The sequence below is a fragment of the Podospora bellae-mahoneyi genome, chromosome 7, assembly GCF_035222275.1.
Source record: "Podospora bellae-mahoneyi strain CBS 112042 chromosome 7, whole genome shotgun sequence".
In the NCBI taxonomy this organism is placed as follows: Eukaryota; Fungi; Ascomycota; class Sordariomycetes; order Sordariales; family Podosporaceae; genus Podospora; species Podospora bellae-mahoneyi.
The window spans coordinates 512,732-528,644 of record NC_085886.1 but is presented as its reverse complement, the minus strand read 5'-3'; the positions used below and the strand labels follow the sequence as shown (position 1 = coordinate 528,644).

At 54.8% G+C, this 15,913-nt stretch overlaps 6 protein-coding genes across 6 annotated transcripts; 3 read left to right on the top strand and 3 right to left on the bottom strand.

Moving 5' to 3' along the window:
• Positions 1-505: 505 nt before the first annotated feature.
• On the top strand, positions 506-1,978 carry QC761_703330 (uncharacterized protein; the record flags this gene model as incomplete). The annotated part of the gene is made up of 1 exon (XM_062881907.1): positions 506-1,978. One exon carries the CDS (start codon positions 506-508, stop codon positions 1,976-1,978), a length of 1,473 nt encoding a protein of 490 aa, XP_062727901.1.
• A 1,053-nt stretch (positions 1,979-3,031) lies between these two features.
• QC761_703340 (uncharacterized protein) lies at positions 3,032-4,381 on the top strand (the record flags this gene model as incomplete). The annotated part of the gene is made up of 1 exon (XM_062881908.1): positions 3,032-4,381. The coding sequence occupies one exon, from the start codon at positions 3,032-3,034 to the stop codon at positions 4,379-4,381; it is 1,350 nt and encodes a 449-aa protein (XP_062727900.1).
• A 1,563-nt stretch (positions 4,382-5,944) lies between these two features.
• On the bottom strand, positions 5,945-7,138 carry QC761_703350 (uncharacterized protein; the record flags this gene model as incomplete). Its single annotated transcript, XM_062881909.1, has 1 exon — positions 5,945-7,138. One exon carries the CDS (start codon positions 7,136-7,138, stop codon positions 5,945-5,947), a length of 1,194 nt encoding a protein of 397 aa, XP_062727899.1.
• A 672-nt stretch (positions 7,139-7,810) lies between these two features.
• On the bottom strand, positions 7,811-8,435 carry QC761_0102950 (uncharacterized protein; the record flags this gene model as incomplete). Its single annotated transcript, XM_062873141.1, has 3 exons — positions 7,811-7,840; positions 8,031-8,237; positions 8,394-8,435. The coding sequence occupies 3 exons, from the start codon at positions 8,433-8,435 to the stop codon at positions 7,811-7,813; spliced, it is 279 nt and encodes a 92-aa protein (XP_062727898.1).
• A 1,445-nt stretch (positions 8,436-9,880) lies between these two features.
• On the top strand, positions 9,881-15,346 carry QC761_703370 (uncharacterized protein; the record flags this gene model as incomplete). The annotated part of the gene is made up of 4 exons (XM_062881911.1): positions 9,881-14,247; positions 14,305-14,354; positions 14,481-14,884; positions 14,959-15,346. Exons 1-4 carry the CDS (start codon positions 14,118-14,120, stop codon positions 15,344-15,346), a joined length of 972 nt encoding a protein of 323 aa, XP_062727896.1. The 5' UTR covers positions 9,881-14,117.
• QC761_703360 (uncharacterized protein) lies at positions 10,484-13,937 on the bottom strand (the record flags this gene model as incomplete). Its single annotated transcript, XM_062881910.1, has 3 exons — positions 12,263-13,937; positions 11,758-12,206; positions 10,484-11,701 (listed from the first exon to the last, which is right to left on the bottom strand). Exons 1-3 carry the CDS (start codon positions 12,567-12,569, stop codon positions 10,484-10,486), a joined length of 1,974 nt encoding a protein of 657 aa, XP_062727897.1. The 5' UTR covers positions 12,570-13,937.
• Positions 15,347-15,913: the final 567 nt, after the last annotated feature.

The window sequence follows — 15,913 nt, the reverse complement described above, 5'->3', positions numbered from 1 at the left end:
AGGTGTAAAGTGCGATGTAGGAATGCGGTCTAGGGAGAAAGTATTCACTGATTATGTAACTCCCACCTTGCCGTGCTCGCTTTTGATGTCTTGGCTCCCCACAGCTCAATCTCGACCTCCACAAACAGATGTTTTCAACGCGTCCAGGCTCTTTTTAAACTGTCGCGATGTTGTCTTATCCATTCTCACGCGGCCCTTCCCTCTGGAGACACGGCATTCCGTTGTCGCATCAGGCCAGCCGTGGCGATTAAAGCTGGAGAAACCTGGCCCTGAATCTGATCCTTCCAAGACCTTGGGCAAACGTCCAATCACCTCCCTTGAAGCCAGGGTTGCATTGAGTGTTCTGGGCACAACAAACCGTCAGCAGCGATAAAGCCCCCTTTTCACAAATTCCAACATTTTTGCAACGGCAACTCATCAACGACGACGACATTCACGAGGGTTCCAGCCACTCCCCAGAGAGAAACTTTCATTTCATGATCCCGCTCAACCACCGTCGCCCACGATGCCCAGCGACGTGATTGAGCTGGAGTCCAGGCAGGGGAAGCATCAGTACGCCTCATCAGGCCCACTCTCGGCCGTGATATCGATGCTGGCTTCCCTACGGATCAACAAGATATGGCGACTTCTCAGCCCATGGCCGAGGACACATGGACAATCAGACAAACTACGACCGACGGCATATCTCGATGGCCTTAGGGGCTTTGCCGCTTTTCTCGTTTACATTCATCACCATCAACTCTGGGCTCACGTGCCCGATCAGAGGCTGTATTTCGAGTCGTCATTTTGCTACGATGGCTACTGCTACTTCGCAGCCTTGCCCTTCGTCCGCATCCTTTTCCACGGCGGCCACTTTGCCGTGGCTACCTTCTTCGTCATCTCGGGATATGTCCTCTCGATGAAGCCCATGAGCTTGATCCAATCAGGCGACCAGGCAAAGCTTGCTGACAATTTGGGATCCGCGTTGTTTCGGCGATGGCTGCGGCTCTACATCCCATTAATCACCACAACGTTTATTTACATGGTTTTCACCTACGTCTTCAACATCTGGGTTTTACCTCTGAAGAGGGCGTCCTCGTTGGGTGCTGAGATCTGGGGGTGGTACTGTGAGGTCAAAAACTTCACCTTCATCTTCCACACCAGAGCCGAGATCTTGTCTTACAACTTCCACCTCTGGTCCATCCCTGTCGAGATGAAAGGGTCCATCGTCGTGTACACGGCGGCGCTTGCCTTTGCGAGGTGCACACGAAACGCGCGGCTGTGGCTGCAAATCGGGCTGATGGGGTACTTCATGTTCATCGTGGATGGGTGGTACTGTGCCCTTTTTGTTGCGGGCATGTTCATCAGCGACGTCGAACAACTCGCCAGCAAGAACGAGCTCCCGGCCTTTTTTGAGCGACTCCGGCCGTACAAGATGATCATCATGTACCACTGCTTCTTCATCGCCATGTGGCTTGGGGGCATCCCGGCTCACAGCGCGGATGTGAAGGAGTTGAGAAAGAACCCGGGGTGGTACTACTTGTCATTCCTCAAGTCGCAGTCCATCTACGACGTCAAGTGGTTTTTCCTCTTCTTTGCAGCCGTCATGCTGGTGGCTGCCATCCCACACATCGGATGGGTCAAGCGTTTCTTTGAGACACGGTTCTGTCAGCACATGGGTAGGATATCGTTTGCTTTCTACCTCGTCCACGGCCCGGTGATCTGGACGGTGGGAGATCGGCTCTACGCGGCAGTTGGGTGGTGGGAGGAGCACCGAGTGAAGAACCTTCCTCAGTGGGTCAACATCTGGGAGCTTCCCAAGACAGGACCCCTGGGGATGGAGCTGAGCTTTCTGGCGCCACACATCCTCCTCTTACCGCTGACATTATGGCTCGCCGAGATTGTCACGAGGATGTTTGACGAACCCAGCGTCAGGTTCCCGCAGTGGCTGTACAAGTCTACTACGACGGCAACCAAACCAACCAAGTTACCGGAGTAAATAACCGAGGACCACGCTTCGGCGACGCCTTTGATACCCGTACTGCTCTTTGGATGGCAAGGTTTTTTTTTTTTTTTGATGAGGAATTATTGTTAAAATTCTTTGGACAGCATATTGATGGCCATGGAGAGGGGAAGACACATACATACACGGCAGGTTCATATACAATCCATAGAGGAGACACTGAATATTTCATATTTGAGGCACTAAAGTGGTATGCTTCTTGCCCAAGTGAGCTCAGGGCTGTTGCCAGAGCATGACGTCAAAAAGGTGCGCGTTGCGCGTCGAGGGACTGAAGAGAACGCGGAGAGGCTGGCCCCTGAACAGAGCACAAAAGCTTAATCAGCGCACCCCACCCGGGACCTGACAGGGATCTCACGCCCGGGACTTGTGTTCGAGCCAACCAACCGAAACCAGCGACACACATTCCCGCCCAAAACAGAAAAACCTGGAGAATTGCAAGCGGTTTCGCGCGGGGAACTGATCTCTGGACCGAATACGGGCAGTGATTTGCCCTTCACATGTCGTTCGCTTCACCATGAAGTTGGAGAAAAGCTTCACGCCTGAGGGAGGGAAACTCGGTTGAGCGCAGCAGCGAACGGGCGTCTCTTGATTACGAACTGAATGCGCCACTACACGTTATCATCATCGACAAGGGGTGTCCTAGCCCGGCGGATGTGTTCTAGAACACTTTGACAGATGACAGCGCGAACACGTCTGTCGGCTGATAGTTAAGCTGCAAACGTCGTTGAACCATTTGCTGGCTCGGGAAACAGCTTTGGTGGCTGGCTGAATGCGTGCACTCAGCACCCGCGGCTTTCTCTTTTTATCGATTGCGATTTAGGGGCGGGCAAAAAGAAGTGGGTTCGGATTGATGCAACGGGGAGGGATCTGGGTGATATTACCTGGCGGACTGTGCCTCATGTACTTTGGCCGCCTTTTCCCTGTCGACCCCAAGTTCTCTCCTTTTGCTTGCTGTCCTCATCTTTGTCGGCAATTTATCTCTGTCTGTCTTTACCCGTCGCTCGTTTTGCTGGTATTTTTATATATATCATGATCGTCAGGGATCTCAAGCGACTGGTGCTGTTGCTCTGCCCCGTGGTCGCACTGCTTTTCGTTACCGTTGGATTATGGCACACGCAGCCCGACTACCTCCGAGGCCGAGTCGGCGAGTTTCTCGGCAGGCCTCTTGGCTCCGGCCCGGCCACAACTGACAATGAGGAGGACAAGAAAGAGAAACCGGACGTCGGTAGCTACGACCGTCCGAATCCCCTCGCGCCGACGGCCGCTTGGCACAGGATCTTCTCGGCGTCGACGACAGACAAGAAGTACTTCGAGATCAAGTTCGGCCATGTCCCCGTCTTCAACCCCAACATCCTCCCACACCCTACGCAAAATGATACCTGGATGCTCATGGGCCAGAAATGGACCGATCACCAGGCCGAAGGAAAGGGCTTCATTGCCCTCGAGACGGGTTGCGACGCCAAGTTTTCGGGAGACATCCTGACGTGTGTCGGCGAGCCAAAGCCGCTACCTATTGAACCGACCACAGGCGACAAGTGCACTGGCAAGTACGCGCCGCTCAACTTGAACCAGGGCCCCCACGATGCGCGCGCCTTTTACGGGCCGACGAAGCCGTACACCATCTATGGGTCCAACAGTGCCTTTACCTGCTTTGGCCAATGGATTCAGGATTTCCGAACTCTCGTCGACTGGCCTGCCGAGCCACTCGTCGAGGATGACTTTGAGTACGGAACAGAGCTTCAGAGGCCACCTCCGTACGGCATCCTCGAGAAGAACTTTTTTGCGTTCTGGGACAAGGACGACAACATGTACATCCACTACGACATGTACCCCTCGCGTTCCTTCGGCGCCGTCGACGGCAAAGGAGCCGTGATCGGATCGGACCTCGCACCCAAAGCCGCGAGCTACGACAAGAAGTGCATGGCGCGCTACATGCCCAAGCTGGCACCCGAGCTCGAGTCCATCCATCAGGCCACCAACTCGCTCAAGGTCACGCTCTGCCAGCGGTCCGACGAGAACTGCAAGCCCGACGACTCCAACACGTTCATCATGACGATCATCCAGCACAAGACGTACTACAGCTGGCATAGCGAGTACGAGCCGTACGTCGTTCTCTTTCACCAGCGGGCTCCCTTTGAGATGTACGCCATGTCCAAGAAGCCGATTTGGATCCACGGCCGGGGACGTGACGAGGGACGGAGGAGGACAGACATGTTTTATGTCACGTCCATGGCCTGGAAGGAGCATGGTAACAAGTACCACGCCTACTCGGACGATGTGGTGTTTCTGGCTTTTGGGGTGGAGGATAAGGGAGCGGGGGGGGTTGATGTGCGTGCTGGGGAGCTGTTGAAGGGGTTGGGGCGTTGCTCCGAGGCGTGAGCATAGCGACCGACCACAGTGCGCTGCTCGCTGGACACTTTTGCAATTATCACCCGATAGAATCGCCTTCCCCGGAGCCTCTCCGTGCATTCGGCACACATATTCTTTTCCCCGTTTACGTGTTACGGTTTGCTGTCTCAGGACTGGAGTCTTATGGCTGTCGAAGTTTTCATGAGCATTATTATGCACGAAATGGATGGGAAGCAGGATGATGATTGGGACAAAGGCGGATAGAATTGAACCCCCCTGCTGAGAGGCGAGCAGGAAAACTAATATTAATCATCATTATCTCGTCTTGTCTCTTTTTCTCAAGCATCAGACTATGCTCTAGGGTGCGAGACCACCAGGGCGCGGATCTTATGTCGCGGTCAGACAGATTGACGAAGCACACGGGCCAGATTTTGTTTACATGCCACGAGCAAGCACCGGCATCACGGCAGATATGGCACACTGCTGTGTCATCTTTGCCATCTTCTGCCGTCTCTCGGTCAAAAACACCCAAACGCGGCACAACCTCCTTCCTCTCAACAATACTGCGAGAGGGTGCACACTACAGCGTTGACTAAAGAGATTCCACCACTTGTGTAGGTTGTCGAGATCATCTGATGATGGGGGATCAGGTGACGGTCACCGGCGGGGGCAAGTCTTTCACGACAGGAAGGGTTGGGTCGATATCACCAAGCCGTCATCTTATGTAAACACAGAAGCGCGCGTCCGCATGAGGTAGTGCAGATGGGGTGTAATGCAGGCGGTGGTGAGATGGCGTAGCGGGGGAAGGCATCAAAGCTTTGGTGGAAATATACATGAATATATGTGTATATATATATAATATATATATGTACTATGGGATCTGAGTGAGATGGCACCGTTGCCCAACAGACAGAGAAAGTGTGGTCCGCCGCGGCGGCGGCGGGATGTTGCCGCCCGTTTAGTATCGCAGTGGCCTGGAGCTTGGCCTGGGAGAGGGGCCGGCTGTTGGTTTGAGATACTTGTTCGCGGGTAGGTAGACCAACCAACCAAGGGGAAAAAAAAAAAAAAAGGTGATATGGTCGGACGAGTGGGTTAGGGCAGCCAGCCAGACCGGCCAAAAAAACAAAATGTTTCGTTTTGTTTGACCATCTTGGGTGTTTATTGGTGTTGAAACGACACTACCAAGCGATCGTTGGTTCGGGTTTGTGACCCTTCTGGAAGATAGCGGGGAGGGGGGTAGGGATATCAATATCAAAGACAGCTTCCAACGTCATCTCATCGCCACAACACATCTCTCATCCTCGTATCAGTAAGGTATAGTAAAAGTAAATCATAATCATTCTTTGTGTTTTGTATACTCGCGTATTTCATAACCTTGTAAATAAACATGTTCATCAAAAAATCATGAGGAGAAAAAGACAAAGGAAATAAAGATGTGCCGAGAGAATGCCCCCATGTCCATATCCCCAGAATTAAACGTTCCGTCGTCCGTGTCCATAATATCCCCAAACGTGTGATGTGAAAGTGACCAAAGCAAAAAGGATCAAAACGCGCGCTGCCATGCATTACCCAAGTGTCCGGAGAAAAAAAAAATCAGAAATACCGATACCGATCATCCGAATACCCGCTCTTCCCCCTGCTCTTCCTCGCCCCCAACCCATCATCATACCTGCTAGACGGATACTCATCCATCAAGTCCCTCCCCGACGACGACCTCCTCCCTCTGCTCGGCAACCCCATCCCCTCCACTGCCCTCCTCAAGTCATACAGATCCTCATCACTCTCCCTCCCCTTGCCCTTCACATCGCCCTTCTTCTTGAGAATGCTCTTCGGCTCGCCGTCCGAGCCCAACACCGGCCGGTTGGCAATCTCGGCGTTCTGCCTGTTCCTCTTGGCGCGGACCTCATCCTCCCACCTGACATGTCCCGACCCAGACTTGCTCGAAGAAAGACCGGTGGGTGCCGATGACGAAGTGTAAAGGCTGGTGCCATCCCCATGGTGGACCACAGTTCCCCCGGTCGTCGAAGCCCGTCGCGAAGAGCGGGGCACATACCGACTGGGGTCGTACTCATCCATCGCGCTCGAGGTCGACAGCCGCCTTTCTCTTCTCTGTCTCCGCCTCTCGTCTTGATCGTCAACGAACATGTACCCCGACATGGCATCCCCTCTTCCCCTGCCGCTGGTGCTGTAGTATTTGGAGCTCAAGTCGGTCGAGTCTCGGGAGCGAGACCGGGAGGAACGACGACCGTACTCGTCGGCCAAGTGGACGGGACCGAGGGGGATATCCCTCGAGTAATCCCTGCTGCTGGATCTCGACCGCTTGCCGCTTTCTTTGTAGCCGTCCCGGCCGTCCATGTAGATGATCTGCGGGATCGAGTTTGACCTTGACCTCCCACCATAGTAGTCCCTCGGGTCATCACGGGCCCGGGAAGAAGAGGAGGAACGATAGGGTCCCGAGGAGTAAGGGTCGTAAGGGTCGTAGTGCTTGCTGGACTTGGAAGAGGAGCCGCCGCCCATGTAGATGCCAGAGTCCCGTCTGCTGTCTCTGCCCGATGGGGAAGGGGACTTGGAGCCGCGAGACTCAAAGTAGGGGGTGGGCTTGCGTTCAGAGATGCTGCGTTGGGACTCGGGCTGGGCTTCCCCTAGCTTGGTGAAGGGGAATTTGCGGTCGTATTTGCGGACTTCGGGGTTGGCGCAGCGTCTGCCATCGCGGCAGGCATACGTCTTTTCGGTGACGTCCTGCTGGCCGTCCGAGTAGGAGTTGTAGTAGACCTTGGAGAGGCACATGGTGGTGGCGTTGAGTGTGTTTGTTTGATCGAACGGGTTGTGGAGATGTGGAGGGAGATGGTATGGTTATATCGGGCTGTTTTGACTGTGGGTGGTGATACTGGTGACGAGGTCCCAGTAGATCTGCTCGGGATCTTTGATGGCCGGTTACGATTGCTAAAGTGATGGTGATCTGAGGTGGTGTCCGGTCAAGTGCGATGTCAGTCTGCCGTGTCCTGCGTAAAACAGGCTATTGATTGCCGTCCAGGTTGTGTCAAAGACATGGGGACATAGAGGAGAACCAGAAAAAGGAGGGTTGACAAGACTGGCGTCCGGACCCAGATATACGAAGGGTTGATGTCTCGGCGATGTTTGTGATCTCCAGTAGAAGACCTGGTGTGAGGATAGGCTAGGCGGTGCAAACTGTTTCTGGCGAGAGTTTCTGGCGGGCAGTCTGGCTGGCGAGGTTGGTTTGGATCAGGGCCGACGACCCAAGGGCGGGCGACCGGTTCTGTTATATGCAGATATGACCCTCTGCAGGTGCGAGGGGACACTCCCCCCGGCCCACCATCCACAAGAGGCGCACACACACACCCCATTGCTCGGCAGCCTTGCCGCCGGCTTCCGCTCACACCCTCCACACTGCCGCTGGATGCGCCCCGTACTAACGGGCGACAACAAGCACACGGGCACTTACTTGCCTTTGCCGTGTAACGGTGTTGTCTGGGGTAAGGGAGGGTGTGGGCAAAATTGCCTTTGCGGCACATTCAGCGGATGTCTTCTCCAAGACCAATGAGATGCTCTCCTCGAGAAGGCTGAGTTGAACAAATGACCATTAGCAAGCAGGCTCATCCTGACTTCAAGGTGGTGAGTCCTCCCTCTCACTCCGAGCCTCCAGCATGATGATGCTCACCGGGTGACAGATGATGTTCTTTCTTTGACATTCACCAGTCCAGAATGAGACTCTCGGGTTTCGCGTCAAATGTGGTCGCTTGGTGGCCGTTGGCAAAGCAGGGTGAAACAGGGGCGGTCCCCAGAAGAAGCGCTGCCAGCACTTGCGCGGCACACCCAGGGGACCGGAACCGAATGCTGCGCAGCAACCAGGGCAAAATTGACCAGGCTGGCAAAAATAGCACCAACTGTGTTGATCAATGTCTTCTGTCCGTGTTCTATACAGCTTCTCCTGCTGACGAGCAAAAAACCAACCTCAGCCCACCAAGATAGAGAGGTCAACTGCTCACCTACAGCGTTCCCTTTACCGAAGCTACTGACTCACTGGCGAGAGATTAGGACAGTTATCCCCAGAGGCTGTCGCCATGTCAGCCGCGCAGGAAGTTGCTGGTTGCACACCTTGAGCCGTGTGCAACGTCGATGGCAGCTTCTCTCATGCAGTACATTTCAAGCCATACTGTGTAGACTGACACCGCGGTTTTGTTGAGAAAAATCTGCTCTTGGAGTTTGCCATTCTGATGCCGATTTGCCGCTGTGCACTATTGCAGAGTAGCAGGATCATCGGAAGGGTAGCTTCCAGCGATCGGGGCTCCCTCCCGAAGAGGCCACGGTCAGCACGCCCACACTGCACCGGGACAGTAGGCCGTCCAGTCGTTAGAGGCCTGCGTCAAAGTCGGCTCAACCCATTCGGCCACTGGAACTCGGCAATGCAGCATCCCAACCGTTGGCACATCGTGTATGCATGCAGCGACGGCAGTGAACGGTAATGCAAGAAACGCGCACGAGATCAGCGGGGGACCGCTATGGCGACTGCATAGAGGCTGAGCTGCTTGCCTGGTCGAGATGGTGGGGTCGACGTCATCCTTCCACACCAGAAATTTCCTCTTTGGGCAACCGACGAAGCTCTCCGTGACGGTGTGCAATGAATGCCTGTTGGTACGAATCATCCGTGGGCTTTCTTTTTCCACGTCGAGACAGCTGAGAACAGTAGCACAGCATGCGATGCTTTCTGCTGTGCTTTGTTCGGACAGCGCGAGAAGACAGTTGAGGTGGGCTTGGCTAGGTCGACTTGGCAAAAGTGCCTCCAACGAAGCCAGAAACTTCTACCATCTGCGAACCTAGGCTAAGGCCAACACTCTCTTGTATCATCCGACGTGATAAAGAAACACCAGGAGTCGTCTTGAGACTCGTAAAAATATTGCACTCCTGCTGGACCCTGCCAAGCATGCCCCGAGAGAGTGTAGTTGATCGTCGTCATCTATACACCCCCAATATTTGGTTCCCTCTGGCCGAGTTTGCCACCGAGTTCCACTGATGAGCCTTCAGATAACAGGGCAGATGTGTTCGAACACGAGAGAGCCATCTGCTAAGTTAAACGTCACGCCAACGTTGAGATGATCTGGTGATGCGTTTCGGTCAAGATAGCCTTGCTTGTCCTTCTTGGGTTGTCCCTTGACGTCGTGACACATCTCCTTACCATCTTTTCTCCCCGATGGAAGCCTAGCCAAGGTACAAAATAGCAGATGTTGTCCATAGCTTGCGTTCAGGGCTCTTCCATTCGGCTGTGGTCGTGGAAGCAGAATGAGGCTCTTGCTTTTAGCCACGGGAAGATGCATCGGCGGGAAGACCGGGCGTATCGGCCGAACCATCGTGGCGTGACGGCTGTCGAAACATGTCAACACCAATATGGAAAGTCGGGGAACGTTATTGCTGGAGGCGGCCCTGTACGCCTTCACTGGAGCCCAATGCTATCGCGGCATATGAATGCCTATTCAGTGGGATGCTGGTGTGACCTGTTACCATGCCGAGGGTTACAGACTGAGGTGTTGTTGCTGTTGGTAACAGGTGGTTCTAGGTCTCTGACAGACGGACCACCCGGCCGGCTGTTCTGGTCGCTTATCTGGCTGGGCATTTTCGACGGCAGTCGGCAGCTTGCACCAGATTGCCATGGTGTATTGTCAGGCTGTGAAGATGTCGTGTCAAATGATAACACGGTGGGCTAGCGATGTTCGGAGCGGCAGTTGCTGTTTACAAACATTGCCCGGAGAAACGTATCGAGACTACCCGTTGGTGAGGTTGTTGAGACGGGATCGGGCTGAAGGACTTGCCAAGCACAGAACGGGCAGGGGGATGGGCGGGAGCGCACTGTTAATTTTGGACAGCCCACGGCACTAATTTTAAGCGAACAGCTCAGTAGTGCACTAACAGCTTACCTCAATTCAACTCTAACCTGACATCACCTGCACCCTGAACCCTGCGCCCAAAGCTGCCATCGCAAATCCGGAACCTATCCTTCAATTTCAACAACTAAAACCGATTAAAAGCCCGATATACAAGAAGAATTCACACGCAATTACAACATGGGGATGACGCCAAACTCCCGTCCTGATATCTACCATTACCCATTTTTCATCCTCAAAAACCCTTTCCGATACCCCTCACTCTAAAACCAAGACTCTGGAGCTCCAGCCTGTTCACCACATTCCGCCCATCGAACACCCAACGCGGCTCCTGCATCATGCCGGCCACCTCGGCCCAGTCCACTGGCTCCTGATCATGAGCCTCTGCGCTCCCGATGCGGCAATGTGAACACTCTTCGGGGCAGGGCGCAAGCGGTGCCAGTCTTTCCAATGGGTCATCACCGGTAGTCGCCGACGACTTGTCTCTCACGAGCTCCTCCAGTGCCAAGATGTCCATTTCGCTGATATCAGCTTTGTCTGCCACACAGCTTGTCGCCCAGTCAGCTGCCAGTTTCCGTGCCTTCTTGTTGCTAGACGTGGCCGAGCCAAGCTTGCGGCCCCGGAATTGTTTCCACGGTGTCAGGATACACACGGCACTTGCTTCCTGGACGCAATCCCTCCAGTTGGTCAAGATCTTGATGCGCTCGAGCTGGCTTGCGGTCAAGCCCGCCTTCTCGACCTCTTCACGGATCTCGGCCGACGCACAGCCGGGATCGAAGATGGCAATCTCGCGCGGCATCTCCATGGCCAGATCTTTGATGACGTGAACAGCAATGCTGTTGCGCGTGTCATTAGTACCATCCTTGAAGGCGAATCCTAGGATGGCAATCTTCTTCCCTCGAAGTGATCCGTTGAGCTCGCGCACAACATTGCGAGCATAACGCCGCCGTTGGTCTTCATTCATTCTCAGCACAGCAAGCCAGTAGTCGGCCACCACATCAAGATGGAGCTCCCTTGCAAGATAGGCCAAGTTGAGGATATCCTTTTCGAAGCAGGAGCCCCCAAATCCCACGCCAGCCTGGAGGAATTTGGAACCCAGTCGTGCGTCCTTTCCGATGGCGAGGCTAACGTCTTCGACGTCTGCTCCAAGCCCAAGCTCCTCGCACATGGCGCTGACTGCATTGACACTGCTGATACGCTGAGCAAGCATGGTGTTTGCCACAAGCTTGGCCAGCTCACTGCTGAAGGTGTTGACAGTCACGATGCGAGCCGCAGGCACCCAAGCTCCGTACACGTCCTTGACAACGGCGGCAGCACGGAGACCTGCAAGTGTCTGGGCACTACCGATAAGAATTCGGTCAGGGTGCATGAGGTTTTCCACAGCCGTGCCCTCGGCTAGGAATTCCGGGTTGGAAAGCACCTCAAACTCGACATCTGGCCGGTAGTATCGAAGCTGTGTTTTCAAGTCAGCAAACTGCTTCCGGTTCAGACTACATGGCAGCGACTCACAATATCCTGGATCATCTGTGCGGTTCCACATGGAACAGTACTCTTCTCAACAATGATGGCTCCTTCCTTGGCATGCTTGGCCACAGTCCGCGTTGCGCTTTCGATTGCGCTCACATCAGCCATGGAACCCGCGCCAATACCGTGTGTTTTAGTGGGTGTGTTGACGCAGATGAAAATGATGTCGGCTTCCTCGATAGCGTCCACCACACGGGTCGAGAATACCAAGTTGGGCTGCCGTTGCTTCAATTCGATAGCCCTGGGCAGTCCGGGCAGTACCAATGTCTTGTTCAGCGCGCCGTCTCGTGCCGTTCGTACCACTTTGAGCAGGCCATCCTCGTGGATGGGAAGATGGGCCGAGTTCCACGACTTGATTCGTTCCTCGTTAAGGTCGACGACATTGACCTGGATCTGTGGGTTGTGGTAGGCAATGACAGCAGCCGTCGGTCCTCCTGTCAACATGTCAGTCTCAATGGGTCCCAAACAGCGGGGATAGGCAACGACATACCGACGAAACCAGCGCCGACGAAGCAGACACTGCGTACGACCCCAAAACGCGGCTGCCCGTCGAGTGAGCCCTCCACCGGAGAGATCCTCCCACTATCATCTGCTTGTTTGGCCTGGAGCTTAGGAGAGCCAGCGTCGGAGCTGGGAGGCGAGGTGTCTGGTGTATCTCGATTCCACGGGCTCACTGTCCATGATCCTGGTGTCGAGCTCCCCGGACTAAAGGTTGACGCTATCGAGTGTGAGCTTGGTAACGACCTCGGGAGTCGAGGGGGCATCTTGGGCCTTGCTGGTGAGCTGGAGGCGTCCATGGGCAGCTTTGGCTTCCGTGTTTCGGCGGCTCAGACAAAAAGTCTTTCTGCTGCAGGACCTATGGTTCTTCAAGAGTCGTCTTGGTAATACAATGCAGCAGACGAAGTGAAGAATTCTCGGCGCGAAAAGTTCGGCATGATCAAAGGATGAACATATATACCATCACACCCAGCAAGTACGTCAATGGCGGTCCTTCTCTGCCCATCGGAATAACGCCAGCAATAACATTGGTCAAGACACACCTCCGGACTAATGCTGTGTATGCCCACCCACGCCGTTGCGGGCCCCTTTCCTCGAACCCCTGGAGCAAACAGATCTCAGCTATCGAGATCATCGTCAACAGGCAGCCTTGGATCAAGGAAACGCCGATGCCATCACCCTCACCAAGTCACCGCTCCGAGTGCTGATGATCCTGTCTCCCGGATGAGTCTGCCCGGCATAGCACCTTCGCTTCCTCTTTCGGACAGGCCAGAATACAAACGGAAGGTCCAAGGATCTCGATGGCTGCTGAAGTGTCGGCAGACCCAAGCCGGATGCTGGCTGCAGTTGGCGGCTGGGCTCGGATGTATTGACCCGTTATCTCTCGGGGAAGTATTCTGTACCGTACATGGTGTTGCCCGAAAGGCCCGACCTGGGGAATTGTGCGGATGTGCTGTCTCATGAGACAACCAAGATTTCCGTCTTGGCGTAAAAGCCACCGACAAACTCGAGGTGGGATGAACTGGGAAGAGAAAAAAGGAATTGTCCAGTAGTGCCAGAGCACTTGATTGATGGCGCCATTGGCGTCCATTGGCGTCTGCCAGACGATCACTATTCCCTGCTGGGCTGGTGCGGCTCAGGCCGCCTATCTTTGTTTGCCGATCCGCGACATGCCATTGGCTTTTCAGGGGTTCGGATCTCCAGGCCCAACATCTCTTGGCGGGCTTTACTGGGATGACTTGGCAATATCACAGATAGTGTTGTCGATCTGAGCATTTTGTCGAGGCAAATGGCGGCTTTTCCCCCCTGCTGACGGGCGAACCTTACTATTCCACAATCGCAACCGACAGCAGTGGGCCATCAGGCTGGACTTGAGAGGAGGGACGAAAGGTCTCTCTGTCTACCTGTAGTTTTCTTTGCAGTCTCACGTTCCTGACTTACCTCGTGCCGGACTCGGCACGGGAGAAGGGGCGTTTATGTGTAGTAGCTCGTGGTGGCGCCTGCTGTAGCACCCAGCAGCTTCCGTAACACGCAGGGGCCAACCCGAGGTGTGTTGCGTCGCCCCTGAGCCCGACAGCGCTTGAAAGCAGTGGAACATCCGCCAGTGGTGCGCGCCAGATCAATCTTGCGGCTGGGGCTGATTGGACCTGTCTGTCTGGGTCTCTAGCGGGCTGGGCAGTGTGCATCACGGTGGCATACGAGGATGGCCGGGGGACGCAGAGAGCCCGGTGTCAGCTTGGCCCTGCTTTATCAGTACGGAGCACTGTCCTGTTCCCTGACATCTCTGACAACCTGGAACATCCACGACAACCGCGCCCATTTGCCCCGAGTTACACTCCGTCAACACGATGCAGTGCCTGGGCCACGCAATTGTCCTGGTTCTATTATGCATCAAACAGACTTCTGCAAGCTCTGGCTCGTACGATGCAACCGTCTGCAACCAAAAGACTTATACGAGCCGATCGGGCGAGTTGATATGTGAGTACCCAATCAGATCCCCTCGACAGTGAGCAAGCACGGCTCACTCGACACCAGATGTTCCAAATGCGTGGAATCCTGACGGCCAGGGCTTTCAGTGCATGTCGGTACGTGAGCGGATTCCTGCTTTTTTCCCTACTCCCCTTCCCGCCCCCGAGTCTTGGCCCCGTGTCTTGTCTTGTCTCTCCCCCCCACCCACCTGACTGGCTATCACGGTTCTCAGGGCTGACCAGGATTCCCAGGTTCGAGACTCACCGCCGGCCTTTGATGCCACTTGGAAATGGCCCTCGGCGGCGGATACGGTGCACTCCTACCCCCACGTTAAGCTGACAGCCCCGGCTCTCCCCGTCACGCTATCCAACATCTCGGCAATGCATCTGACAGGGAAATGGTCCATGGGGGCGGGATCGACACCGGCACCGAGACTGAGTGTTGATACCTCAGCCTTGGCCGACCTTGACGTGACGGCTAATGTGGCCTTCGACATGTTTGCTGATCGCAATGCGGACAAGTCTGTCAAGGAAACCATGGCCGAGACGGAAATCATGATTTGGCTCGGGAGATTTGGACATGCGCAGCCTCTTGGATGGAACGAAAACAGACCTCGCATAAGTCTCACCTTGGGCAATGTGGACTTGTATGTTGTTTTTGTTTGGACTCACTCATCAGTCGGCCAGTCATTACAGATTCCCGCTAACGTGGCTGCCCTAGCACCTTGTACTACGGAAAAAACCAGAGAGGTACCAACGTATTCTCGTGGGTGGCCGAGGGAAACGCGCTGAGCTTCTCGGCAGAGGTCTCGCCCCTTTTGCAATACCTCTGGCGCGAAGGCCTTGTCTCAGCTGGCTCGTTTGTCGGCGTGGTGGCTTTTGGATCAGAAGCATTCCGTTCTGTGGAAAATGTCACCTTTTCGGCCACGGACTTCGATATGGTGCTCGACACCGGAGCAGCCCCAACACTGCCGCCCGAGGAGCTTCCCAAGTCCAAGTCAGGTGCTGCTCGGGCCGCCCCAGACACTCGAGCAGCATCATGGTCATGGACATGGTTGGTAGTGTTGAACATGTCGATCATCGGAAGTGTTGGTGCTGTACTATTATAACGTCGTCTAATCAGAAAGTCTAGCCTTCGCGGATCCACATCCTGGCTAATGGGTACCTGCAGTGGCCCCATGTTCACGTCCCGCAGCCCTTCCGCAGTGTGTCGAAATTTCCGCAGAATTTCCATCTCATGTTTTTCTTTCTTTGTGTTCTTCTGCTGCATGTCTCTTTTCTCTTTCGTACCGGCCGTCTGTCCTGCCCGTTGTTTTCTTGTGCCGAAGTGTAGCGGGCCACCACTTCAGGTTGGCGCTTCTTTCTCTACGGGCCAGGGCCCGGAGACCACGTCACTTCCCCTATCAAGCGATCGCCCTCCGTTTTGAGCAGGCGTGGGGTGGTATCTTTACCCCCCCTGGCTCTTCGGCTTCAATAGTGTCTTCCCTCTTCGGCGAGATCGTCTGGCAGCCACTGCCGGCGTCGTACCGAGCAAACGTCACCGCAACTGTCCGCGGTCTTGGATCACAGATCGTTGAAGAGAAGCAGCCGGCCTGTCCCCCGTGAAGCTGCTCGTCTTATATCGTGGCCTTGTCGTGCGTTGCACACCTCACACGGTCGTTCTTTTCTCCGTCTGG